Source organism: Pezoporus wallicus, unplaced genomic scaffold (assembly GCF_028554395.1).
Source record: "Pezoporus wallicus isolate ANWC-B61680 ecotype Strahan unplaced genomic scaffold, APGP_CSIRO_Pwel_v1 contig_3489, whole genome shotgun sequence".
In the NCBI taxonomy this organism is placed as follows: domain Eukaryota; kingdom Metazoa; phylum Chordata; class Aves; order Psittaciformes; family Psittacidae; genus Pezoporus; species Pezoporus wallicus.
In genome coordinates, this window is record NW_026635093.1 from 957,008 (window position 1) to 983,412 (window position 26,405).

General features: G+C 41.5%; 1 protein-coding gene across 3 annotated transcripts; it reads right to left on the reverse strand.

The window, feature by feature from the left end:
* Positions 1 to 5,326: 5,326 nt before the first annotated feature.
* On the reverse strand, positions 5,327 to 26,173 carry SLC30A7 (solute carrier family 30 member 7). Of its 3 annotated transcripts, XM_057401916.1 has the most exons (11): positions 26,044 to 26,173; positions 25,799 to 25,900; positions 23,571 to 23,684; positions 22,354 to 22,441; positions 20,594 to 20,720; positions 19,533 to 19,682; positions 18,227 to 18,277; positions 16,835 to 16,970; positions 8,642 to 8,732; positions 7,554 to 7,703; positions 5,327 to 5,549 (listed from the first exon to the last, which is right to left on the reverse strand). In XM_057401916.1, exons 1-11 carry the CDS (start codon positions 26,121 to 26,123, stop codon positions 5,502 to 5,504), a joined length of 1,137 nt encoding a protein of 378 aa, XP_057257899.1. In that variant the 5' UTR covers positions 26,124 to 26,173; the 3' UTR covers positions 5,327 to 5,501. The 3 variants fall into 3 exon arrangements, with proteins under 3 accessions (XP_057257899.1, XP_057257917.1, XP_057257908.1); XM_057401934.1 differs by lacking the exon at positions 26,044 to 26,173 and having other exon boundaries at positions 23,571 to 23,679; XM_057401925.1 differs by lacking the exons at positions 5,327 to 5,549; positions 7,554 to 7,703; positions 8,642 to 8,732 and adding an exon at positions 13,944 to 14,066.
* Positions 26,174 to 26,405: the final 232 nt, after the last annotated feature.

The window sequence follows — 26,405 nt, forward strand, 5'->3', positions numbered from 1 at the left end:
AGTTGCACCTGCTGGTATCAGCTTCTAACACATTGACACCTAACACATAAAACCTTAAAACCTCTTTGTCCACTTCAGTTCATTGACATTTGCATCAGTCTGAGGCTGATGACCAGGGTAAGAAGTGCAAGTAGAGAACTGAAGAGTAGCAGATACCTGTCTGGCATCACTTTTGCTGTGGTGCATTCACCAAGCCTGCTGCATACACTGGTGCAAGTGCATTCCGGGTGCTTGCTTTCAGTTTTGCAGAAACTCTGTAGTTCTCCCACCAACAGAAACCATTAGCATGCAAAACCTGTTAGGGCTGTACTCACCTTTACACTTGGGATAGTGACTAGAGACAGGTGAGAATGTTCTTCATGTCTAAACCAAGAAAAAGCAGAACTCACCCATTGGATGTTGGTGAAACAGGGAGAAGCCGCACAGAATTTCTTATTTGAGAAAGCTGCAACTTAGAAGTGAATTTGTTGCTGTGTTCATGGTACCATTTATGGAGTTCTGGACTCAGAGTCAGAAAACAGACTGCAAGAATTCTTTTTCAGATCAGCCTGCTGTTGGTTCCCTTTCAGCTGCTCTTCATAGTATGTACAGAACAAAGCAGACCTCTACAAGTGCTTTTCTTTTTAAACTGAAGGTTTATTGGAAAGAAATTGGATCCCAGAGCTCTTCGGCAATGTAGGATATTGAACATTTTGCCTGGACTTAAGTACAAAAGATTACATTACAAATTGCTAGTACTGCACTTGGGACAAGTCATGGCCAAGCTACTAACATGAGCATCCCAGGAGAAAACCATACATAAGTCTTCAGAATTATAGTGAGCTGCCTTGTGTTGTCATTAAGGTTTCTTTACAGATGTTTGGATATACTGTACTAGTCAATTTAATGCTAAGAGTAATTCCTGTCATTTAAAGGCAAGCTCTCTGCTAAATGCTACCAGGAATGATTTTGGCCATTTCCTCATTCACGGTATTTCACACTTCAGCCAGAATACTGCAGCAATTCATGTAACTCTGGCACAAGATCCCAGGATACACAGGGAAGAAAGACTTCAGCACACACAAGTAAAATCCACCACTCCTTTTAAACGATTTCCACCAAATTGCCACAAGGCTGGAACCTTTTGTGGCTGAGACAGACAAGCAGATGAGCCAGGATTTGCACACAGTGGGACGTCACATGCCAGGCACAGCAGAAGCCCACCTGGTGTCTTTTCACATCAGAGCAGTCTCTGGCCAGTGACATCCCAACAGGGATAGCCACTGCAACAAAGCCAAAACGGGAGGAATCCAAAAGGGAACCTCAGCAAGTTGCTGATAGGGATTTTCATAGGAGAGTAAAGGAGGAATTAACCACAGAGCCAGGATTAGTGATCAGAGAAATGAATTACTGAAAAAAAAAAAAAAAAAAAGAGAAAATCCCTTTACGCTTATTCCCAAACACGCTTACAAGGGGTGGGGTAATCAAGGATCCCAGCAAATAGCAGCCTGATAACAGGACAGGGCTCAATTAGTAACTGAAGCTGCTGCTCTGAACTGGTATTTAAAGATCATTACATGAGCAGTGATTAGGATTTGCATGTTATGGAAGTATGAAGGTTCTTCCTGCAGCTGCAGCCTGCACTGTGAGAGACAGGCCATGAACTTCACAGTTCACTCGTGCAGGGGGCAGAATGGGTGGAAAACTGCAGCTCAGCAGCATCTTCCCTCCCCTCTTGTACCTTGTTTTTATTCCCAAACCAGGTTCACTTTAAAGAGAAAGTCCTTCCTTCACTTTGGAACACAGCTTCATTTCTTCAGAAGAAAAATCAAGAATGTTAAGTCACGAAGGTCCATTTTATTAGTAGCAGCAGTTTCCACTTTTATGTAAATACTGTGTCAGCAGCTCTAATGATGCAATTAAACTCTCGCTTTAGTAAGCACATTACATAAAGAGCAAAGTCAGTTATTTGGACCAGCACTTTTTGCCGTGGCTCAGCAAATCACACCAGAAATGAAGCTCTCTCTAGGGGCTACTGATGTGAGGAACAAGTTTATCCACATGCAGAGACTTACAGGGTGAGCCTACAAAGGACCAGGCTCCACCATACACACTCTTAAGAGTAGTAGCTTTCTTCCACTGTTATTTCCCATGACAAACATCTGGGGTGTTTTAGTACAGACACGCTCTAGCGCTTATCATCTGACTTTGCTGCAGTTCCTGCAAAGGTCATGCAATTTGCAGGCTCAGCTTTGGGACAATATTTTAGTTACTGTTTTCAGTCACGGAACTCACCCCTTACCTCCCCCCAGATACAGATCAGGATCTCCACAGTAAGCTTCAGCTACATGGGAACATGAGAGAAGCACGCTCTGAAACCCTGGTTCAAAACTCAGTGCTGCATAGCACGAGGCTGAGTTTTGGCAGATGATCTGCAGACACTGACCCATCTCTGGCTGTCAGTCCTTCACACAAATCTTTGCTGAAATGATGTGTCTTCCCATCAAGCATTAAAAGCAGAATGTTCTACAAGCAGCCAAGTACTAGGAATTAGCAAACCAGGAAATAACAGTGCTTTGACAGTCTGGAGAAGCTGCACTTTGAATTGCATGATCTGTCCTCTCCTAAAACCCGAGTATCCCCTTAGTAGATAAATAAGAAGAGCTCCGCTGTCACTCTGCTTACTGACATACCAAATGTGGTGGTTGTTGCCTACTGGACTTGTCATCTACCGTCGTTCGGAGAGTTTTGTGATGCTTGGTTTTCAGCAAGTTTAAAAAGGCTTAAAGTCTCCTTGGAATCTGACTTCCCTACACCAGCTTTGATTATGTTTAACAAACCAACGATCCATTTCTTACTATGAAACATCAATTTGTCCTCAAAAATAATGAAGAAAGTGCTATCTCAGTTAGAAAACTGACCTATCTGTTGCTAGCAGATGGACAAGTCATAATAAGCAGCAAAAATATGTCAAAAATCACTCCAATCTATATTGGGCGATTATAACCAGCTGAAAGGCTTTTTCACTCCATTTCGCAGACACTTTGTAAAGAGTTTGTAGATGCACATCTAAAAGAGAACCACCACCAAGGAAACCCAGTTGCCATTCAGGCAGATTCTCACTTGGAAACAAACTGTAACTGTTGTCATTCCATTAGGAAAACTAAGTCAGTGGCCGTGCTCAGCTCCAGCAGCACCACAGTGTTTCACCAACTCCAGGAGTACTCAGTCCTGAAACACACTGGTGTAAGAGTGATTTAAACCAGAGCCTGGCTCTTGGACCGACACAATTGCAATGAAGTGGGCTGGTGTTCATCTTGAAAGTGATAACAGTTGATCTTCTGTAGCCTCAAAGAGTAATAATAATAACTAGAACAAAATAATCATGACATCATGCTGTCAATCAGCAAAAAGCAACATACAACAAAGCAACAAGGGATCTCTGCCCTGTCATCAGAACCAGATTTTAATCACCTTGTCTGTGAACATACATGCAAGTGGTATCTTAAACTGCAGCACCTAGATCTGCTCAGAAGATTCTGGCACCCTACCCTGTGCTGTGGAGCTGTCTGATCCCATCCTCCAGTCAGAAACTCCAGGCCTGGCAGAGCATCTACAAGGGCAGACAGACAGGGAGGCAGACGTGTGCGAGCAGAAGGCCAGGAGAGATGTGGAACAGTGCTGTGGGCATCCCCAGCAGAACCAGACAGCATCAGGAACCAGCAACAGGGATAAAGAAGATCTGAAGACTGGAAGAGGCTGTAAAGCTTAAAAGCAACGTATGTGGCTTTCTACTCCTATTTTTCTTCATGCCCAGTTTTCAATTCAAGCACAATAATGTATCCCCAAGCTTTGCACAAAATCAACATTCAGGTTTCAATATCTCACCTGGAAAATTCAGGAACAACCGATCAATTTGGCAACCATCATGTTTTCACATTAAAGATAAAAATGTAGTGCTTTATAGAAATGACAGAAGGAATGCAAGGAGCTTCACCTCTGAGGTGAATTCAGCAATACCAGTGGCAAATTTCCACATTTTCCACCATTTCCACAGTGAATCTCAGGTACTTTCACAGTGCCTGGTACTTCCTACACAGCCACTGTCAGCCTCAGAGGGCCTTGATTTCACTGTTGCCATGTGTCAGGTACCAGAAGAATATCCCAGTACCAGAAGTCCATCCCAGTCAGTACTGGCTATGATTTATCAGGAAAATGCCCATCTTGTTTTTGACTCCACAATGTTCTGTGCATAAAACATCCTCTTAGAGTCTTCCATTGCTAAGTTAACTACTACAGCATAGTGGAATTATCACCGGTAATACCAAGTATAGCAGATTGTCTTGTAACAACACTCAGAGCAAAGTGTACTGCATGGAGAACTCCTTTTTCCATGAAAACACACAAGGCTGCAATGAGACAGTAACAAACACCAGGCTTGTCAACCAGGGAAAAGCCTAATCTTAAAGGGCATGAACCATGGTCCATATTTCCATTGCAGGTATAACCACCAGGAACAACTGTTTTCAGTATTTGGAAAGGCAAAAGTTCTCTCACCAATCACTTTAATAAAAGTCATTACAACCTATTAAAAATCAAGGAGATTAAATCCCTAAATGGTTTAGTGAAAGCTTCAATTTTTCCCACCATGTAATTTGGAAGAAAAAACACTTCAAGGATTGCTTCCATCACCAGCATCTTCCCTAAGCTGCCTGTTGCAGGGACTATGAACATGAGTAGCATCACGTAATATCTCATGATATTATGAGATGAGGGGATCAAGAATTGGAAGTAAATGTAGTATTTTGACAAAAGTCATTTCCACAAGGTGTGCAGTAAGATATCCAGCTTGTTTTGGAAGCAAGTCTCTTTGCCTTCTACATTGGAATTCTGCTGCCTGGTAAGATGCAAGTGCAAGGGAAGTCTAACATCTAAAGTTATGCGAGTACACAAACCCCCACATATGTCACTAGTAAATAATCAGACTGCATACAAGATATTTGTAAAAGTAATAAAACCCTTTGATGCTCCTGATTTATGCTGGCAAATACCTATCCTGATATAAAAGGCACTTTGAAAACCCAATATGGTTTGGTTCATTAAGTTTGCAAAGTACAAACAATTGTACAAACATACGATTATATTGAAGCATGTCAGCCACTGTGACATCATCTACAAAACGAGTTTCCAATGGTTGAGAACACTGGTTTTATGGGAATGAGCAATGGTTTCAGCAGCTTCACTGAAGACATGACAGGGTTTCCAGTACCGTAATCTTAGGAAGTAAAAAAACCCTCAAAACCTTACAAGTTTAGGGGCCACAAAATAAATCAAGACCCAAAGTCCGTAACATTCATTCAATATTTACTCCCTAGAGGTGAAGTCCATCCATAGCCCAAGGGCAGAAATCCATTCAGTCCATTCCAGAGCAATGGTGGAGGCAGGCTCTGTCTCGAGAAGTGTGTTGTTCTACCAGTACAGTACAGAAAACTTTGGTCCAACAGCACAAGTTCAGGAATTCACTACATGGCTGCAACATCAATCTGTATGTAAAGCTGTCTTACTCCTGCCTATGGAAAAGAGAAGAGTTAAAAACCCCGAACTTGTAAAGCCAAAGCAATTCAGCTATCCTGAACACAGTCCACACCAGTAAGTTACCTAGTAAAGAACCTCAGGATCTTATTTTTCATCTTCCTATTAATCTTCCACATCCAGCTCACCATTCACTGAGATGCTGGCAATTTGGAAACCCCAAACTCTGACAGTACTGTATGAATACCTAGTTCTTCACCTAGTTGAGTGAACACACTTGACTAATTATACATTAGCATTACATATTAACTATATATTAATTATATAATAACTACAGCTTTGATACATCACCTTTTCTGCTTCATCCTGAATAACTACCACACATGAAGCTGCACAAAAGAAATTCTTTCCTTTGTCCAAGTTTAACTCCATGAAAGCAAGCTGCTTGGAGAGCTGTCAGGGTAAAATGGAGCCAAGCGCAAGAGTGTAACATGGGATTTGTTGTTTGAACCAGCTCTACACTAAGATTTCAGCAAGAAACGATGATGTCTACAGTGACTTTACATGACAGCATGGCATGACTTTCGGTAAAAGTACATGAACTGTACAAAAGCATTTGTCTCAGAAACCTTGTTAAACTGGGCTTAGGTGGACTTGCTTGGTTTTGTAATTCAGTATAAAGCAGCATTAAAAGAAAATGACTGTGATGGTCACTCGTTATGCACTGTGATCTTGAAGGATTAGGCTGAACACTGCTGAAGATCAGACTAATGCTTCAACTAACACCAACTTGGGTTTATCTCAGTCGAGTGGCAAAGCAGCTAAGATTAATAAGGGACAATATTTATTACTGAGGAGAAAAATATCTACTTGCTCCAACTGCTCCTCCATTTATTACCATAGGTCACATAAGAAAAATGGTAAGACCTTGTTCTCCCAATTCACTTCCTGGACACATGGCTCTGAATACCTGCACAGCTACAGAGCAGCTGAAGAGCTAATGACCCACTTGGGAAATGCAATCCTTAGGATGTAAAATTCATTTTAATACAGTAGAATGTTCTGCAAACATCTTGCCAAAACATAACCCTTAGTTTCAAACTATTCAGTCTTCAGAATAAGCCATGCAGGATGATTTCTACCCACTCAATAATCTAGAGCTGCATGTGATGGAACATCTCAAAAAGGACCAGACTTTAGGACTAAAATTTGATTTTAGAACATTTTTAACAAGAAGAACTCATACTTCCCTAAGTCTCTAACATAAACCCAGGTATGTGTGTTTATATTTACTGGGTTCCCCATGACTGACTACTTCAAATTCCTGTAAGGAGAATTCATGCACTGATGCAGCACATTGGAGGGGTGGTTTCAGTGATGCTTCTCCTGAAAGACCAGAAACTGAGTAGCCAAAATGCATTTAAAAATCACAAAATCCAGCCTGGGAGTTTTAATTAAGCTGACAGTAATTTGCATTATCTCCAAAATATTACCCTTTAGCTGACAATGTTTTGTAACCTAAAACACTGGTTATAAATAGGATTATTTGTCTCCTTTTCAGCTATAGAAATCTGTCACTCAAAAGCAGAGAAAGGACATTATGGACCATGCATTCTTGGGAGGGAGAGGCATGAATGACAAATACATTCTTAGGGAAATAGAAATGAATGATAGCATCAGCAGAGTGAAAAACTTACACAGGTCCCAGCCTGTGGTCGGAAGCCCTGTCTTGAGGGAAGCCTCATCTATTTTCTTGGTTCCCCATTGGGTTTCAATATAGGGTTTCAACTTAATCTGATACATCTCAGACAACTACAGCTGTTACTTACATTAAGCAGCATCAAAAAGCAATACAGAGGTACAGCAGTTTCATTTACACTACTATTATGAAATTGTTCTATACAGCTAGAGCAGAGCAGCTCTTCAAAACATACCACCATCAAAACCAGAAATGTTCAGTTTTTCTTGTTAAGAACTACAATGTCACATCAAGTGACAGGCGCTTTACACTTTGAGATGTGGTTTCTGCTCACAAGACATACCTGAGTAAAAATGTTGTGAGTCTGGCTTAGAATCCACCTTCCATCAGCATCAGGAGCTACTAGTAATTTCAAAGTCCCTATGTAAACATCAGTACAGAGGGTCCAGAAATGGGGCTCATGTAAACTGTAAACTCCTTGCAGCTGCTGCACCTAAAAATACAGGCACATTTTAAAATACATACTTCAGAAAATGTCTATGTTTTTTTACAGAAAATATTATAAATGATATTTCTTTTACTTCTGGTTCACTGTGCAGTTTGTGATACTTCAATTCCTTATTACTATTTCAGCAATTGTAATGAAGGAGAACACATGCAGATAGTAGGTACATGTCATGATTTGGTATGTTGCTGCATTGATATTCTACACATATTTTACTAAAACCACTTCTGAAAACAGTGAGGTCCAACAGAAAAGTCACAGTTATGGAATTTGAGAGAGCATTCCATTAAAACAGCAGTTTTTGCAAATGCAGGAATGTCCCCATTAAAAAAAAATGGAGAGATTCAAACCATTAACAGAAATCTATTAACATGTCTTGTGACAGGGGTTATGTTTGTCCTGTCCAAACCCTTTCTTTTGCCTCTGTCCACCTTTAGCAAACTTTCCACATATTACAGTCCTGTACTTGGCACTCCTACAAGTGCTTTGTATTCACTTTGTAAAGGCGCTTCAATGTTCAGTCATAACACAGTAGTAGATAAGTTACAGAGTAGTACCAGGAGGCGCCAAATCTAGAGTAATACACTTCCAATGTTACTTACTACTAGACTTTGAGGGAGACAAAAAACTAACAAACCAGAAAAACATTATCCACTTTGTATCAGCACACAGTACTTTGAGAGGAAAAGCTTCAGGCCCTGTTTTTCTAACCCACCCTAGCACATTTTAAAACACACACAAAGCTGAAACTACAGACAATTTAGGACAGCAGAAAGATCAGAATCAAACTGGTACCTCCATTTGTACAATCTAAGGAACCTTTCACAGGCAGTACTGGGAAAGCATCACAAAATATCCTTATACACACAGTTGTGGCTTATTCAGTCAGCAGCTTGATCTGAAGCGAAAACCGGCTAAGAGCTCACCCTCTGATAGCAGTGAGGCAGAGTGTTTTCCAGGGAAGGAGGAGTTCGCTGCATCAGAATTCCAATGGATTCTTTTAGAAGTGGAACAATACTGGAAAGAAAAAAGCAAGTTACAATGCTATTACATTGTCTAAAGATGCAGAGCAACATAACATTTCTTAATGCTCTTGAAGCATTTTTCTGCAGCTGTTTCACCAGAAGCTAAGAAAGTTGTCCTGAAAACCTGGTACAGAAAAGGACTGACACAGAATTGCTGTGGTGTCTCACTAAAGACACGGTTACTTCTCCCCCAGATTTGCCACAGAGACAACTGGTGGATACTCACGAAAGATTAATAGTTGAATCCTGGTATTTGAGATGAGCTTTTTTAGTCTCTTCAAAGTTATATGACAAAGCAGCTGATAAGCACAGCTCAAAACCCAGACCTACTTCAATGGCAATCACTCACAACCAACCATAAAATAGGCAACTGAAATGGGGTTTGCTTTTGTGCTTGGCTTCAGGCATATTTTTCTTATGAACTCTGATAATAATGGGGAGATCATAAAACAAAATTAATATGGACCAGTCCAGGTCTAACAAAGTTATTCTGTCAGAAACAGACAACTTAGCATATTCTTGAAGTGAACTTAGCAAAGGGGCTCAGCCAAACTCAAGGAGTAAACATCTGGAAGCAATTAGACGTTCCCTCCTGGCCAAATGGTCTTGTTTAATCAGCAAACCAAGAGAACAGTTAGTGCCCTTTTTATTACCAGTACTTCCCTTTATTTTTTTTAATAGAAGCAGTTGGCCAGTTAGCCCATTTGCTGAAGCTACCACTAGGTATTCATACTCATATTACAGATGCAGAATGGCGAACTGTTGTTTAGGAGCAGCGTATCCTGTCTGGCTCAACAGAGCATCCTAACATTTTCAAGAGTATGAAAAATATCTACAGCCCAATACTAACACCTCAACAGCAATCTCATTTCGAGAGCATGTTAAGTCAACCCACCACTCTAGACCACAAGTGATAATGTATTTCAGAAGCTATAAGCTGAATTTCAGTGTTCAGCACTGGCATCACAGCTGGAATAGATGGAGTAACGGGATAACAAACATCCAGAAAACATGTCCAAGAGATGAACTGGGGTGTCCGTTAAAGGAAACCACCAACGCATTGCTTGAAACCTCATGAAGTGATGCAGAACACACTGCACACCCCAGGTGTATATCTGCAGATGGTGAACAGCATGTCCCAACCATTCTTTTCCATTTCTGAAGATCTGGTTCCATTTGTATGTGGAAGTAGTGCTGGCTGTGAGCTGAGCAGTCGACCTCCTCAGCTAACCCTTAGGCAGGGCTGGGAGGAGGTTAGAGAGTGCATGACTCTTGTCTAATGAACCCCTGGAAAAACAGACACCCTAAATTTTTGTCTCCTTGCAGGCACAGTGGTTATTCCAGCCAAATTCACTGCCTGATGCACTTCATATGGCCTCACACAGTTCCGCCGCTACTGGGGGGAATTGGTTCAGACGTAGGAAGAAGCAATTAGAAGCAGGCAGGAGTTGCCTAAACTGGACCTGTCACACAGACAATTAAACATTCAGCAAGGCAGTAACTGCCCAACCGTCTAAAGGAAGCCTAATTGGAGTGTCACATTCTACAGACAGTGGATTACAACAGTTTACGGAAAAAGGTTCTTATCAATGGACCCATCTCACTAAATAATGTCCATGTCACAAGCATTACATCAAAGGAGCTGGGGCTGCCAAAATACTCTCTTGCTGAATTGATTTCCGATTAACTCACTATTTAAAAATGCAGGTTTGCTTCTTTGTAATAACCTTGACAGAGCAATACACAAGTTCAGGATGCAAATGGAATACAAGATTTTTGAAAACAGACTCCACTCCCATAAATTTAACAAGGCCCCTTTAACATATGGGTGAGGCTTCCAAAGGCTTCAAAACATACACGTACAGCCTGCATATTTTTTCCAGGGAAAGGACTAAAGGAATGAAGACCACAGAAGCTTGCATTTCTATTGGGAGATACCACTAAGAGTGGGTGGGAAGAAAAACATGAAAGCAACACAACCAAGAAACATCTGATTTGCACAACTTATTTACATTATTTTATCTATCTGATGTACATTATCTGACAGAACCGAAATGAACTGGCAAGTAGATTTGGAGAGACAGCCTGCAGAAAAGTAAGACTGATGGGTAGGGCATGTTAACCCACTCCAAAAAAGGATTTGGTCAGTGAAACCAAGATTCACTCTGGAACAAGATGCACACTGGAGAGAGAAAGTGAAAACCCTGTTAGAAGCTTTTCCACTGAACAAGCTTTGAAAATTAGCATCTGCTTCATTCTGAGAACCCTGTGCCTAAAAAACTGATCTTCCAAGGTTAAGTCTATTAGCAAGGTGTGCATAAGCATCAAAGACTGCCTCCCCTTGCCCAGCAGCACCATTGAGCATGAAGTAACTGGGCAGGGTTTAACCTGGTGAAGAGAAGACTCAGGGGGGACCCGATCGCTCCCTACAACTGCCTGACAGGAGGATGGAGCCAGGAGGGGGCTGCACTCGGCTCCCAAGGAACAAGGGATGGGACAAGAGGAAACGGTCTCAAGCTGCACCAGGGCAGGTTTAGATGGAGCTGAGGAACAATTCCTTCCCCACAGGGTGCTCAGGCATTGGAACAGGCTGCCCAGGGCAGGGCTGGAGTCACTGTCCCTGCAAGTGTTCACACAGCACGGAGATGAGGCCTCAGTGACATGGGTTAGTGGCGGCCTCAGCAGTGCTGGGAAACAGTTGAACTGGATGAGCTTAAAGGGTTTTTCCAACCTGGTTGATTCTATGATTAGCTCAGAATTAACTAATATACAAAATGTGAGTGGGCAAACACTCCACTCCTCATACAGGTGATACAGCTTAAAACATGGTCTTCCTGATGGCAAGATTTCCCCTATTCATGGAATTCAGCTACACACTAAAGCTTTGAGAGAGAAATCTTCTGTGCAAGTGTTTTGCAATAATGCTGCACAAGTTACGCTTTTATCCAGACCTCACAAAAGCACTAAAGCCATGGTGTGAAACAGCAACAGCTTAAAAGTACAAAGAGTAAAGGTAAATCGGGATGTGCAGCTTGATACTGCAGGTGAAAGCTGAAGCATCCCTCAGATCACACCTCCCACCTCTCAGACAGTGTTTACCTACAAGCTTCTCTTTTGGAAAGCTGGAAAGGCCCAAAATCCGGTTGCAGTGATGGGATCTGTCCTCACAACTATGTTAGAGCAGAAGTCCATGCACGCATCTCTGCATCCAAAGGGATGCTATCTTACTAGGTGTCTTACCTTTTACTGTAAGACCAACTAACACGACAAAATACAGAATCCAGTTTTCTGCTCTTTCAGGTTTTCCACTGCTCCATACATACTACTGACGTACAAAACCTTTTAATTAAAACACAAAACTCCATACAGTATGCCCTTTCCACAGAATCCTAAGGGTTGGAAGGGACCTCAAAAGATCATCTAGTCCAACCCTCCTGCAAGAGCAGGGTAACCTAGAGTATATCACACAGGAACTTGTCCAGGCGGGCCTTGAATATCTCCAATGTAGGAGACTCCACAACCCCCCTGGGCAACCTGTTCCAGTGCTCTGTCACTCTCGCAGTAAAGAAATTTTTCCTGATGTTCACATGGAACCTCCTATGCTCCAGTTTACACCCATTGCCCCTTGTCCTGTCACTGGACATCACTGAAAAAAACCTAGCTCCATCATCCTGACACTCACCCTTTACATATTTGTAAACATCGATGAGGTCACCCCTCAGTCTCCTCTCCTCCAAGCTAAAGAGTCCCAGCTCCCTCAGCCTCTCCTCATAAGAGAGATGTTCCATTCCCTTAATCATCTTTGTAGCTCTGCACTGGACTCTTTCAAGCAATTGTTTCTCAGACACTAACAAAAACCCAGTATTATTTAATCACCAGGAGGCACTAGAAATACTAGTTCCATCTCATGTGACTGAAGAAAACACTAGGAAAGATGAGCAAGCAGGCTGAAAAGTGTGGTTACAGAATCTAACCAAGCTTTCCTTTTTTTGGATTAGTCATTAGTGCAAGACACACATGGCTGTCTCTGCAGCAGCTATTGCACTGATACTTCCCCTCCCTTTTGCTTTTTATTTACAAAAATATTACTGAGAACAAACAAATGCTGCTGAATTCGCACCCAGCAGAGTTTTGTCATACAGCAGCAGTCTGGAAGCTTCGGTCCTAAAGCAGACACAATCTTTCAGTGGTCTCTGATTACCAAGCCTTGAATCTAAAATATCACACTCAATCCCGGACTGGTTTGGGTTGGAAGGGACCTTAAAGCTCATCCAGCTCCAACCCCTGCCACAGGCAGGGACACCTCACACTAGAGCAGGTTGCTCCAAGCCCCTGTGTCCAACCTGGCCTTGAACACTGCCAGGGATGGGGCAGCCACAGCTTCTCTAGGCACCCTGTGCCAGCGCCTCAGCACCCTCATAGGGAAGAGCTTCTGCCTTAGATCTGAACTTCCCCTGTTTCAGTTTGAACCCATCACCCCTTGTCCTATCACTAGAGTCCTTGATGAAGAGTCCCTCTCCAGCATCTCTGTAGCCCTCTTCAGACACTGGAAGTTGCTCCGAGGTCTCCACACAGCTTTGGAATGTAAAAGAGGCACTAACCCACAGCAAGACTTGGGACATAAACAGATCCTCTACAAAAGTCCTAATAGCAAAAGTAGCTAATGCGTGTAAATTGAGTTGGCAGCACATCACACTTGCACTGTTGCAGGGGGAGCCAAAGGTGTTCAAGCAGATAAAAGCTATTGATAAGTTCAGCTTGCTGCTACAACACACAGTTTGAGTAGCAATCAAGAGTGAAAGCATCAGATTCCTCATCAATGTACATCACATTCAGGTAATGCTCATACCCATTCCAGTCCCACTGTTTGGCAGGTGCAGCCAGCATGACTGGCATTGCCACAATCTTGGACAGCAAGGCTGAAAACCCTTTACACAGCTACTGCAGTCAGAGCACAGCAGGAAATGCATTTAGTGCTTTCAGCAAGATAGAAAATACTTGTGACAGAAGCCTTTGCCTTCCACAAAATCTAAGACTCAAGATCAGCTATGGCTCTTCAAATCCCATAGCTGAAAAACTGCAGCCAGTTTTCAAGATCTTTTCTTTTTCCTCCAGCCACCACCCACATGGGCAGTGCCAAGACTGTCACCTGTTTCAGAACTTTAGTAACAGTTTTCTACCAGGCAGTGATAGCTTTAATCAGACTGCAGGCTTTGGTCAAGACAAGGATCACAGGTTTAATGCTTAGTTTCCCAATTCTAAATTGGCTGTTCTCATCAAAATGCAGTGCTTTGATTCCCAAGTAAGGCCAGCAGGTACCATGAGCCTGTAAACACAGGCAGTGCAGGCCATTTAGCAATGATGGCTTAAAACACCACCATCAAGCATGCTTGTTCAGGGGGCTTTTGCTAAGAAAATTCCTTCTGAATCTAACCAAATGCAGCACTTCACTGAAAAAAAGCAACTTTTTATACTGTTATGCCCCGCACATTAAAGGCATATATCCTACACATTACACACATGTGTTCCCTCAAAGCTCTTTCAGGAGATACCATGTTCAAGCAGCTCTAGATGATGTAAGCCACGGAAACAATTTCACTTAAATGACTAAATTGCCTCATTTGTTCAACCCATTACTATGTGGTATGCATACTCTGTCCAATCCAGTATCATATTTAGTCTACAGTGCCTTTCTAGAAGCATGTGGGACTAACAATGGTTTCAAACTTCTTGCTTTGTTGGAGTTGTGGCTTTTGGTGATGACTATTTCACACCGAGACACTAAAATTGCTTCAACATTTCAGAACAAGGCTTCGAATTCTAATGTTAAAAAAATAAATGAACATTTAGTTTTGAATTTTAAAAGCAATTTAGGGTCTTAAAAACACCTTGGGAAAAACTTGAAGAGTGTTAACCTGAACACCTATGAAATAGCCAAGCTTCTGTAAAAGAAATTATAAATACTTCCAATAAAATGCTCATAAAACAGACTCCTCTACTCTAACCATGTCCTATTTCTGCATTACAATTTAATGGACACTTGCATGAGATCGTGCAGAAAGTAATCAAAGGAGGATTCATCAGATATTAGTGGTAGCAACCAAGAACACAACAGCTACAACCCCTCACCCAAACCAACCCTTCAGAAAGGGCCAAAGATTTATGATGCAGAAACTGGAAAAGATTGCAGGATATAGTCTTCCCATTGAGAATCCACAAACTGACAAGCCCTCTGCTTCTCAAGACTCAACAGATAAATACATAAATAGAGAAAACGCAACTTTCTACAACAAGGGAAAGCATAATGGAATTTGTAAAGTGGAGAGTATCTGACTTCATGCCTTTGCCTGTCTATATCTGAACAGCAATATGAGGACTGTTTTTCTTCCTCTATGAACCATCTTATCACCATGGATGGTGAAGGCAGAATAAACAATGGTTTTATGTCCAGAAGCATACAGGATTACCAAAGTCAAACAACACAAAAGGGGACTCGAGCTCTCAAGGAATATCCATCTGAAACTGCTAGTCATCTTGTTTATGATCTTGTTTAAGTGTATTTCAAGCAAAGCCATCAGTAGTTAAGTCTTTTGGACTACTTAAGAAATAAAAACCCAACCAACCAAAACAAACCAAACCCAACTCAAACTTTCAATTACTGCTTGCTCCTGCTGTGCTGGGATGTGTCAGTCTGCAAGACATGCAGGCTTGCATCTACTGACCGTGATGCAGATGACTGCACTCAGCATAATGGTTCTAGAGATCATTATAGCACCATGGACCAACAAAATGATACAGGCTGAGATCTGGGCTCAGGTTGAAATATGCTGCACCCGCAGCACAGAGCGTGAACCTTGACACTCCTAACTGTGATAGAAGACATACCTATAAACAGCTTTATTATGAAATCTCTATCATGGAACATAGTCTTCTTCAACCTCTGTATGCATGGAAGAAAAATACTTTCTGATCAGCACTACATATGTGCTTTGCTGTATACAAAGCTAGACCTTTAAATGCAAAGTATATGGAAACTAGTTCTTCACTCAGCTATTAACTTGGCAATAGTTAGCATTAGTAGCCTGCACATTTATCTCCCATTTTTTGATATTTCAGTAATAGAATTAGTTTGTAATAATTTGTCCTTTATGAAATTACAGGAGGTTTAGGTAAAAATATCAAGTTCCTATTAAAGTGGCAATTCAACAGTGATCTCTAACGCAGACTTCTGTGGGCATTTAGTGCCCTACTCTGCTAATTTGTCAGATTCACATCAATAGTTTTGTGAATGCTGCCATGCACATGGTATAAACATAAACATGATATGTGTGGTATAAGCATAAGTAGCTGCAGTTAGTCAGATTACATTCACCACTACAGAGACAGAGGTGCTCAGTTATGAGGTTATAACTGGAGTTGTGGCACTCTGCCCTATGTCACCAGTGAAACCTTTGCCAGAAAAGCCCCAGTAACAGCAGTACTGAATGAAATGTTTGCTTGTCCAGTCTGATCCAAACAGCTTCACATGGACAGTAAGCTTGGTAAGCAACAACAGGGAAAGGCCAGAACTACCTGAAGCATTTCCACCAGATCTGCAAAGGAATAAGGACGTCTCAGAGTACAAATCCAAAAGGAAAAAGGCAGCTCTCGCCAGGGAAAAAAACCACAAAAAGTAGCAGATTTGATTTGTCAAGGACAAGTGCACATCCTGTGCCAGCAGGCTCAGCTCTGCTGCCCTGAAGCCATTCTGCTCCATTTACTGAAGCACACTGGTTTATGTAAGCATGTACTAGATACAGAAAGGAAGCTTTCTACAGCTTGAACCTGAAAGACATTTTTGTATAATCATGCAAACAGGACTAAAAGATGCAGATTTAAGAGCAAAAGCTGTAGCTGTAGAAAAGGGAAAGACAGACAATTCCTGTAAGAACATAGCAAGAAAGCTGTACAGAACAGAGGTAAGTTATCACTCTTGGAAGAAAAGCAAACATTGCAAGTCATTAGTATAAAAGACAAACCTTTTCTTCCAAGCTGTAATTTGTGCTGTAACTTACATCAAAGACACTGCCAGCTATCAGTGATATCAACACTTACCTTACACCTATAAGTAGTGCTATCAGCATTGAACAAATAGGATCTGCTATCATTAGACCATAGTTCTGCATCAGTATAGCAGATATGATCACACCAATACTTCCCAGCGTGTCTGCAACAATGTGCAGAAATACACCTGTAAGAGATTAATTGACATGATTACAACTTGGTATTCTTAAAGCTAATAGAGCCTTTTAAAGCCAGGTTACAGAGAAGAGTTACAAGATCTAGGTAGCAATTTATGCTCATGGTCAATTTTTGGTTAAGCACACAGAAAACGACCACGGGATTTCAACGTACTCATAGAACACAGAGCATATGAAGAATTGACATTATTTTCTGTACTTAGCAATAGTAGGTATTTCAATACTCACCCATATTGCAGTAATGAAACTCATATTCCCTGATGCCTACATACAAGAAGTACTGTATAAGATGGAAAGACTGTTAACAGAAACAGCTCTGTAAAGCTTTGAAAGATGCTTATGTTTCATTGACAGCATCTTATAGGAGTTAATTGGCAAAGAAATCCAAGACAAAGGACTTTGAGAACTAACCAACACTGCAGACATGAACAACTTACTTTGCAGAATAGCACACTACCTTAGAAGACAAAGAAACAAGGACTTTGCAGATAACCAAACTTTAGCCTCTGGAGCTCTCTGCTGGCAACGATGGGAACAGTCATTCAGAAACAGCTTTTGGAATACACAGCAAGTAGTCTGGTATGGGCAAGATGCTGGGAGGGCACATGGCCATGAGAGCTGGTCCCAACAGACAGAAGGATATTGTTGTACACTTGGGTATGCCAAATAATTACTACCTACTGAATGACTCTGTTTCCTCCCCCAATTTTGAGCACTTAAATTAATCAAAGTTCAAACCTGACATTTAAATTATCAGTAATTTATTTACACTAATGCTCAGGAGATCACAGACTCCAATAGTGCCTCAAGCAATTCAGACTGAATTACCATCTTGTCCAAACAACCGTAACAGCTTGATGAAATACAAGTTGTAAGCTCAGGCACCCTTTAACAATTATACCAACATGCATTTTCCAAATACATTCTATCTTAATACTGGTCTTCACTTGCCAGAGCACACAATGCAATTAGGCTCCTTCAGTTTCTGCATTAACCACTCTTTCCTAGAGTTTTATTATTTGATGTTTTCAGCATCAGTAACAGAAGCTGAATACCAGCTTTTGAGACCCCTCTTTTAAACTGATGTTTCAACTACAGTGAATGTAGAAGGGGACTTCAAAAAATAGCTCCTCTAAGAAAAACAGCATTTTCTCAGAGGTACCCTCTAAACCAGATGTGACAGTCAGTAAGAGGCAGGCAGACGAGGATAAAACTAATAAAACCACTATACTTTTTTTCAGCATACCTTGTAAAATCTGTTTGCTAGATCCAGCCATCCCTTCAAGGGAATTGTCACCTGTGAAGATTAATCATTGATAGGTTAACATGCTACACGAGGACTCTCTCTAATGGTATGCATATTCTGTTATGGTTTTCCCTTCTGAAATGTCTGGATCAGACAAGCTGCTCACAATTACCAGCTTTTACTTCAGCTATTTGTTTTAAAGTCTTAAAACACATTATTAAAAGAATTATCACTTTATATAATAGATTTTATGTATGCATAAAGATCAACATGTTTTTTAATGAAAAAAAACTGAGAAATAAGTCCTTTCCAGTATTTAGCAATGTAAGATCCCCTCAAGAATACAAGCCATACACACAAGAAAGAGCAAGGTCAAATAAATTTGCTCACCAGAAATATTTCACTTAAGGAAGCATTTATGCCTAATGTAAACCAAGAAGGATAAAACTTGGAAAAGGTAGAACTAAGTAAAAAAAAAAAAAAATCCTTTCAATCAAGCAAATTAATGCCTCTGTGGAACATATATCCATCCCTGGCAGTGTTCAAGGCCAGGTTGGACAGAGCCTTGAGCAACATGGTCCAGTGTGAAGCATCTCTGCCCACAGCATGGGGTTCAAACTGGATGATCATAAGGTCCTTTTCAACCCAAACCAATCTGGGATTCTATGTCAGAAACATATTTTAAGGAAGACTTCTAGTGAAAATACACTGTAATTTATGTGAAAGTTTCCGAGTTTGAAATTGCACAAAACTACCTTTGCTGTCCCACTTGGGTGGAGAACATGGGGAGAGCAAGGAACAGGCAGGAGGAAGGAGCTCCTGCTTCCCAGCCAAACTCTGGAAGAACACTTGGAAAGCAAGCACCAATTTTCTACTAAGAATAGCAGAGAAAGGACAAGTAAATATTTTTATACTCTGTCACCTCCTGTCTGCAAGTTACCACACTATTCCCTGCTCTGAATGTGCCCATTTGGAGTCACATCCGATCCTAGTTTATGGCTTAGGCAGGAAGGACTGACATGGCTGTATTACAGCAAGGCTTTCTTTTGCATTGTTTCAAACAGGTGGTAACCACACTGTCTCTTCTCCCATAGTGAAGACTACTGATCATATTCTGCATGGATGCCTCCTCACAGATTGTTTGCCGTTATAGAAAAGATTCAAGCTTAGAAAAGATACCAAGTCCCTTTTTCATAACCAGCTTGAAAACAGATTACAACTACACAAGATCTTATATTGAGATCCCAAACTAAGCACAACACATAAGTTGAGTCAAGAAGGCCTATGACATGAACTAAGTACTTACCATGACAGTAATCCTGACCATGAGAGTGTCCATGACCATGATCATGAGTGTGTCCATGACCATGTTTATGTTCATGGCTGTGACCATGACCTCCGTGACTGTGTCCATGGCTGAGACCACCATTAAATAGAGAATGGCTGTGTTCATGACCTATAAACAAATGGTACCATCAGAACATACATTTAAATTGTTCGATCAAAAGATGCTTACATTTGTTTCTAAGCAACTTAAAACCTACTCATCTTGTAGGTCATCTTAATGTACAGCTTTAAATAAGTTCAGAAAATTAACACAAGCCGTTTGATATCTAGATCTATGCTTGGCAACTGCATAAAAATATACCTGATTTGAGAAGTCAAATGCTTTTATACATTCCCACTTCAGAGATAAGTTGTGCTATCCTTTTAGTACAACTGTGTAGACGTACACATAATAGAAGCATATTAAAAATAGCTGTTTTAAGAAACCAGAAATTGGCTATCACTCAGACATTAAAAAATAATAAAATCAAGCTAAATCACTGGTTAAAGACCAAAGCCCATTTTCTTCCACCAGTCTATACTGGTTTATGCGGTAAGCTGAAAGAGATACCAATTAGCTTTGCAGAAACAAAAAACCCTATTTACCAAATATATATATATATATTTAGGCAAATACTGTATTTTGAATTTAGGTGCAGAATTTAAGTTGAGAAGCATCTGAAGCTGAATCAGCCCACACTTAAGATCTGGTTCAGACACTGCTTTGTAAATTTTCCAGTCAAAATCTGCTTAACTCCAGCTTAATTTTGTTCAAATGACACTCTGCAAATCTGTCCCAGTAAGGCACAGAAGAGTGCATGTTCCAGAAAGTACATTTGGAGTTCTAGGTCTTCCAGTTAATGGATATTAACATAGAAAGAAGCAGTGACGTACCAAGGCTAGTGATAAAACATACAAGTCAATACTGCAACAAGTCACATATCTATTTGCCTAAGATTGCCACTAAAACATTAAAATTCAATCCTGGGGTTCTCAGGGTGCCACAGAAGGAAACAGTACTGAAAATTATAGACATCATACCAGAGCCATGTGAATGCCCATGACCTCCATGTTGAAAAACAAATATTCCTATAAGATTTACAATGAATCCTAGTACAGAAACAGGAAGAAGTCTTTCATGATGCACATCAGGAGGCTCAAGTGCTCTCTAAAAAACAAAACAAAAAAAATAAACACCAAAACAAAGCTAACAAACCCAAAGCCACAAACCCAGACGCAAATGTAGTTTTACAATCTCTTTACATCCTTAAAAGACACTGAAAAACCTAGAAATCGCTCAGGACTTTCAGATTTTGGGAAGGCACGTGGACAATTCTTACTTTCTGTTGTTTATTATGAAAGCGGTGAAAGTATAGCAGAATATTCTGACAGTCTAACTTTTATCACAAGATTTCAATGTGCTGCAGCATGTGACTCAACACCATATGAAAACATTCAAGTGTTGTACAATGTGGACCGATCGAGTCATTAAAAAACTTCCAAGAGTCTAGAATGCCACTTCTTCCTTTCTGCTAAGAAAGATGAGAGGATGAGAGGAATGAAATAAAGACTGAGAACAAACTGCAGCATTTTCTTAAAACTTCTAAAATCTAGATTGATTTTTTTTTTTTTAACCCTTTTCTTACCCTACTTTCTTTGGAAGTTTTTCTTCAGTGAGACATTATATTACAGGCCTAACACAATTTGCATCTTGAAGCTAAGTGTTGAAGAGTGTAAATTACTATTGATGGGGGAGAGAAACATTCAACATCTGCCCCCACATATGAAAGGAATAGCAAGACAATGAAACTTGCAGTAGATGTAACATTTTAAAGCAACCAAGAGAAAAGGAGTCACCATCACAAGCAAAGCTAATACTTAGCATGGGAGCTAAGACCAGCAGGAAAACAGTGACGTTTCAACGTTAACATAGACCCTTCCAGTAGCAATTTTTTTTTTTATTTCTAGCAGCTGTTGCTGTTTCTAGATTTGGAGTGAAGTTTTCATGTTTTTAGCAATTTCAATCCAGTTTGTACCGATTTTGAAATATTTACAGGCTTATTTACATACAGGATATGTTCCTGAGAAGTTTTCCCAGTTCTCTAGTAAAAAGAAAACCACTAGAATGTATTCTGAACTAGAAGTCTAAACAAACTTAGAGTGCATCTCCCATTAAAGAGTAAATGGCTTTAATATAAACTGATCAGAATCAGTTTTAGTCTTAATCCTACCTTACTTCAGTGCAGACATGCTTGATGTCTACATTTAAATCTTGAAATTATTACCTGAATCACCTTGTAAAAAAAATATCAAGTGCCCTTATAAATGTTAAAGCTATTACTACTTGCCAGTTATATCAGATCAAGATATGGCAGATAATCCTTTTTCTTTGATAAATTAGACCAACTTCTTCACAGGATGTGGCTTATGACTAATGGCTCTCCTCTGAATAACTAGCATTTATCTTTCTTTATTGGCCTCATTTGTCCATTAACAATAAGAAATAAAGATCTTTCTATGACATGCTTAACGACCTCAAAAAGGATAGGGTAAATCTCACAGAAACTTTACACACAGTCAAAATACACTATTTAAGAAGCTAGTAGTGATACACTGAAAAAGCTGGTTTCTGTGTCACAAGCCAACAATTTTAGATGGTCTTATTCTCTGTTCAAATCCCAGAATTTTTTAACCAATACAGTTTAATTTTTTCAATTCAATTTCACTGATTTTATCCCCATTAAATATGTTCTACAAATAGCAATGTGACCATTAATAATGCAAATGACTCCATAACATACCTCAACACCTTCAGAAAAAATGAAGAACGCTGTAAAGATGAGGAATAAACCATTTACAAAACCAGCAAGTACTTCTGCTCGAACATACCTGCAAGAAACAAAAAAAAAAAAACACAAGAGTAAATATTAATGCCTCCATTATAATGCTAAAAATTAGAAGTGGAATTTATGAGACTTGGAGCACAATCTTCTAGTTCTCAGTTGTATTACAAAGGGATTTGCTAAATGGAAGATGCAGTAAATTAACTACAGTAAGTACATACAGTAAGAAATTCACTACACTGTATTATGACAGAAATTACCTGATCCAGATCAGCCATTACCTGATCTAGATGAAAGAAAGCTGTCAATATGTCAAAATCTTCCCATTTAAGATGCTCTCTACTGGAAATTATAGTATAAATGTATATCTGGAAGCCATAAAATAAGATAATCATGTGAGATATAACAGAAGTCTGCTGATGTAAAGTTCTTCAAGCAGCCAAAGATTAATTTGCCCCTGCTATAGGTAGAAATTATTTCAGATAATAAAGTTTTCCAACACAAAGCAGTCAGGTTAGAATAACATGTAAACCCAGTGTAGCAAACATCAGGCTTAACAAATTGTGGCTGTTCTCTAATAAATGGAACACCAGCTGTTTAAATGCAGAGCAGTAATTAATACAGAACTTGCTTTCGCTGCAATTAGTTCACAGTACAATCAATTCTTCCTAAATTGATTTCTAGGCACACTGCAGTTTCCACCTTAATTAAACAGTGCTTTAAGTTTCAGACTACACAATCCGTGTAGGCAACACAGTGGAAGCTAAATGCTGACATTCAGGTCAGTAATGCTATAGGGAATGCAGCAACCCCTGTTACAGCTCATTTGCTGTTAATTAATCATATCACCAATTTAATAACATTGTATCACCAGTATTGTTTCATAGGGCACAACTGCAATGTGCAATGGAAGCAAGTGCCCTTGGAACAGAATCAGGTGGAGCAGCTATATCCATGAAGGTGGTACAGCATGAGGGAGTTACTAACTTAACAGCTGACGTAAGTCACCTTAAAAACCTACACTTTGAACGTGTTGTGTGAATTCACAATGTTGTGTGAAAAGAGGTTTTGTTCATTGGAGTGAAAACATTCTACTAGGCATTTACTGAAGTACGTAAAGGTAACAGCCTGAAGTTCACTAAAGCACATAAAGGCAACAGCCTAAAGTTTCTTACCCATAGGAGAAAGCATCGTTTGACCTCCATTTTGAAATAACTGAAGCTGCTAATCCAGCCAATAGAGCAGTACAGTCAAAAAACATATGAAAAGAATCTGATATTAGACCTAAACTGGAGAAAAAAAAAGAAAAAGAAAACAAACAGGGAAAAGTTACATTCTATACATTACATGTTTAGTATGAGAAAACAGCATTTAATCTTTTACACACTAGCAGAACACACTGTGTGTCTAACTGTCAGGCAAGGTTTTGCTAGCACAGAGGAGAAAGCCACACTAGATGACCAATACAAACATGGTGACAACTGCTTTTGTCAACTTTGGGAAGGCACTTTGGAAGAGTGCTTGGCAAAAAAATCCTCCTAACATATGATTCTGGTGGCAGCAGAGGGTGGTTTCTATAACCACAGACCCTGGAGTAGATGTACCCACAGCCGCACCTCTCACCAACATAGTGGCAGGTATTTGTTCTTCTATTTCAATTCATAGTTTGACCATATGAGCAAAACTGGCTAGAAAAGAATATACACACAAGTTGCATTTAAGTACTGACCCCACATAAGTGCATTTTGCAGCCAGTTACAAAAGCAAACTGTGTTTAAAGATGCTGCTTTTCTATTATACACAACATATATATTAACACGTACAGTAACACTAAAACTGTTCTGCAGAAGACTACCAATGCCACCAGTGATGGAACTAAGCATTTACAAAAGCAATATTCTCGAACCTATTTTCATACTTGATACTTTGGAAGAGCTCTCACACACAGGGGAAATTGGTCAATTGGTCAAAAATTTCTTGGATGCCTGTTACTGAAACAAGCTCCCATATTAGCTCTGAACCAGAAATCATACAGCAAGTTATAATGGCACTGTGCTCACAACTGCTGATCCTACAAATGCAAGACTTCCCATAGGTGCAATGACAACACAACTGTACTGCTTTTGCGCACTAAGCTAACAGGTCCAAGCAGCCAGTGGAACATGCATTTACCAACAGAGGTCAGTACAGACTGCAACACAATTCACCACATGGCATAAACATGCTCTGTGGTATAGGTACAGTTCTAAGTGACTCAACTGCACAAATGACAGGAAGATCTGAGGCTTTTTTTTTAATTACAGAATCCCAGACTGGTTTGGGTTGGAAGGGACCTTAAGGCTCATCCAGCTCCAACCCCTGCCACGGGCAGGGACACCTCACATTAGAGCAAATTGCTCCAAGCCCCCGTGTCCAACCTGGCCTTGACACTGCCAGGGATGGGGCAGCCACAGCTTCTCTGGGCACCCTGTGCCAGCGCCTCAGCACCCGCACAGGGAAGAGCTTCTGCCTTACCTCCAACCTGAACTTCCCCTGTTTCAGTTTGAACTCATCACCCCTTGTCCTATTGCTACAGTCCCTGACGAAGAGTCCCTCTTCAGCTTCCTTACAGCCCCTTTCAGACACTGGAAGCTGCTCTGAGGTCTCCACGCAGCTTCTCTTCTCCAGGCTCAACAGCCCCAGTGTTCTCAGCCTGAACTAAGACTCTTAGACTTAATTAAGATGGAGAGAGACTTTTCAGCAGGGCCTGTAGTGACAGGACAAAGGGTGATGGTTTTAAATCAAGAGGGGAGATTCAGGCTGGATGTGAGGAAAAATTCTTTGCAAAGAGGGTGGTGAAACACTGGCACAGGTTGCCCAGAGATGGCAGATGCCCCATTCTTGGAGACATTCAACGCCAGATTGTGGTTCTAGGCAACCTGATCCAGATGAAGATGTTCCTGCTCCTTGCAGGGGCTTAGATTAGATGAGCTTTGAAGGTCTCTTCCATCCCACACCATTCTATGATTCTGTGAATTCCTGCTTCTCACTTAGGGATGTTTGCTGCAGTGCTGTTTGTTGACACCCAGCTACCAGCCACCACATGAAGCCACATTCCCAGACAAAGGATATCGGTGGCAAGCAGGAGGCCCGGAACGGTTACAACCAGTCTTGGCTCCTGTAACTCACGCGCAAGGTCAAGCTTCCCCCTCAGCCCAGAGCCGAGCCGGCGAGACATCGGCTCCAGACTCCTGCCCAAGGCGGGCTTCGGCTGAGGGACCGGGGGAAGCTCTCCGGCAGCCCTAGGGCCCGGCCTCACGGCCAGGGCCCGGTCCCGCCGACAAGGAGACGTGGCAGTGTCCGCGGCGGGAGGCGCCGCTTCCTGCGCGCTGGGAGCCGCTCCCGCCCCGCTCCTCCCTGGTACCTGTTACTCCAGATGCCGTAGAGCAGCTCCACGAAGGCGAAGGAGAGGTTGAGGCAGAGGAAGAAGAACAGGTTGCGGGAGGTCTTGTCCTTCAGGATGGACCTGCGCACGGAGCACACAGTGGGTCACCCACCGCCGGCACAGCGAGGGCCAGGCGTCTTCCGCATCAGCCTCCCCAGCCCCTCCGCGAGGGCTCGGTCGCTGTCACGGTCCCCGCTGAGCCCAGCCCAGACTGGGCCTCTTACCTGAACCAGCCCGACACCTTCCTGAGCAGGTTGAGCTTGGGCGGCTTGTACTCATCGTCCTTGATGGAGAGGGGCAACATCCTGACGCGGCTGCTGGACCCAGGCTGCGGCGTACGGCCGCGCTGCTGGACACAGACGAAAAGCCACCACGTCCAGACCGCCGTGCCCGCGGCAGCACCCGGACTACAACCCGCGGCCTGCCGGGAGGAAGCACGGGAACGCCCCGCAGCAGGCGGGGCAAGGCCGCACCGCCCCTAATTCAGCGGAGCGGCTGCGCGGCCGGGTCGAGCCGCGGGGTACCGGGCAGGCGCCTTTTGTCGTCTCGTGTCCCCGGGACAGCGGCAGGGACGTCTTGGGAGCAC

Bases quoted from the DNA above. Each gene is read 5' to 3' on its own strand.
- SLC30A7 (XM_057401916.1), bottom strand. From the start codon at position 26,123: ATGTTGCCCCTCTCCATCAAGGACGATGAGTACAAGCCGCCCAAGCTC. The intron at 20,721-22,353 runs GTATGTTATGGA...TTTGTTTTTTAG, and splicing joins TTTTTTCTGAAGGTGTTGAG to AGAGCACTTGAGCCTCCTGA. The intron at 8,733-16,834 runs GTAAGTGTTGAT...TTTTCTTTCCAG, and splicing joins GCACTACTTATAGGTGTAAG to TATTGTTCCACTTCTAAAAG.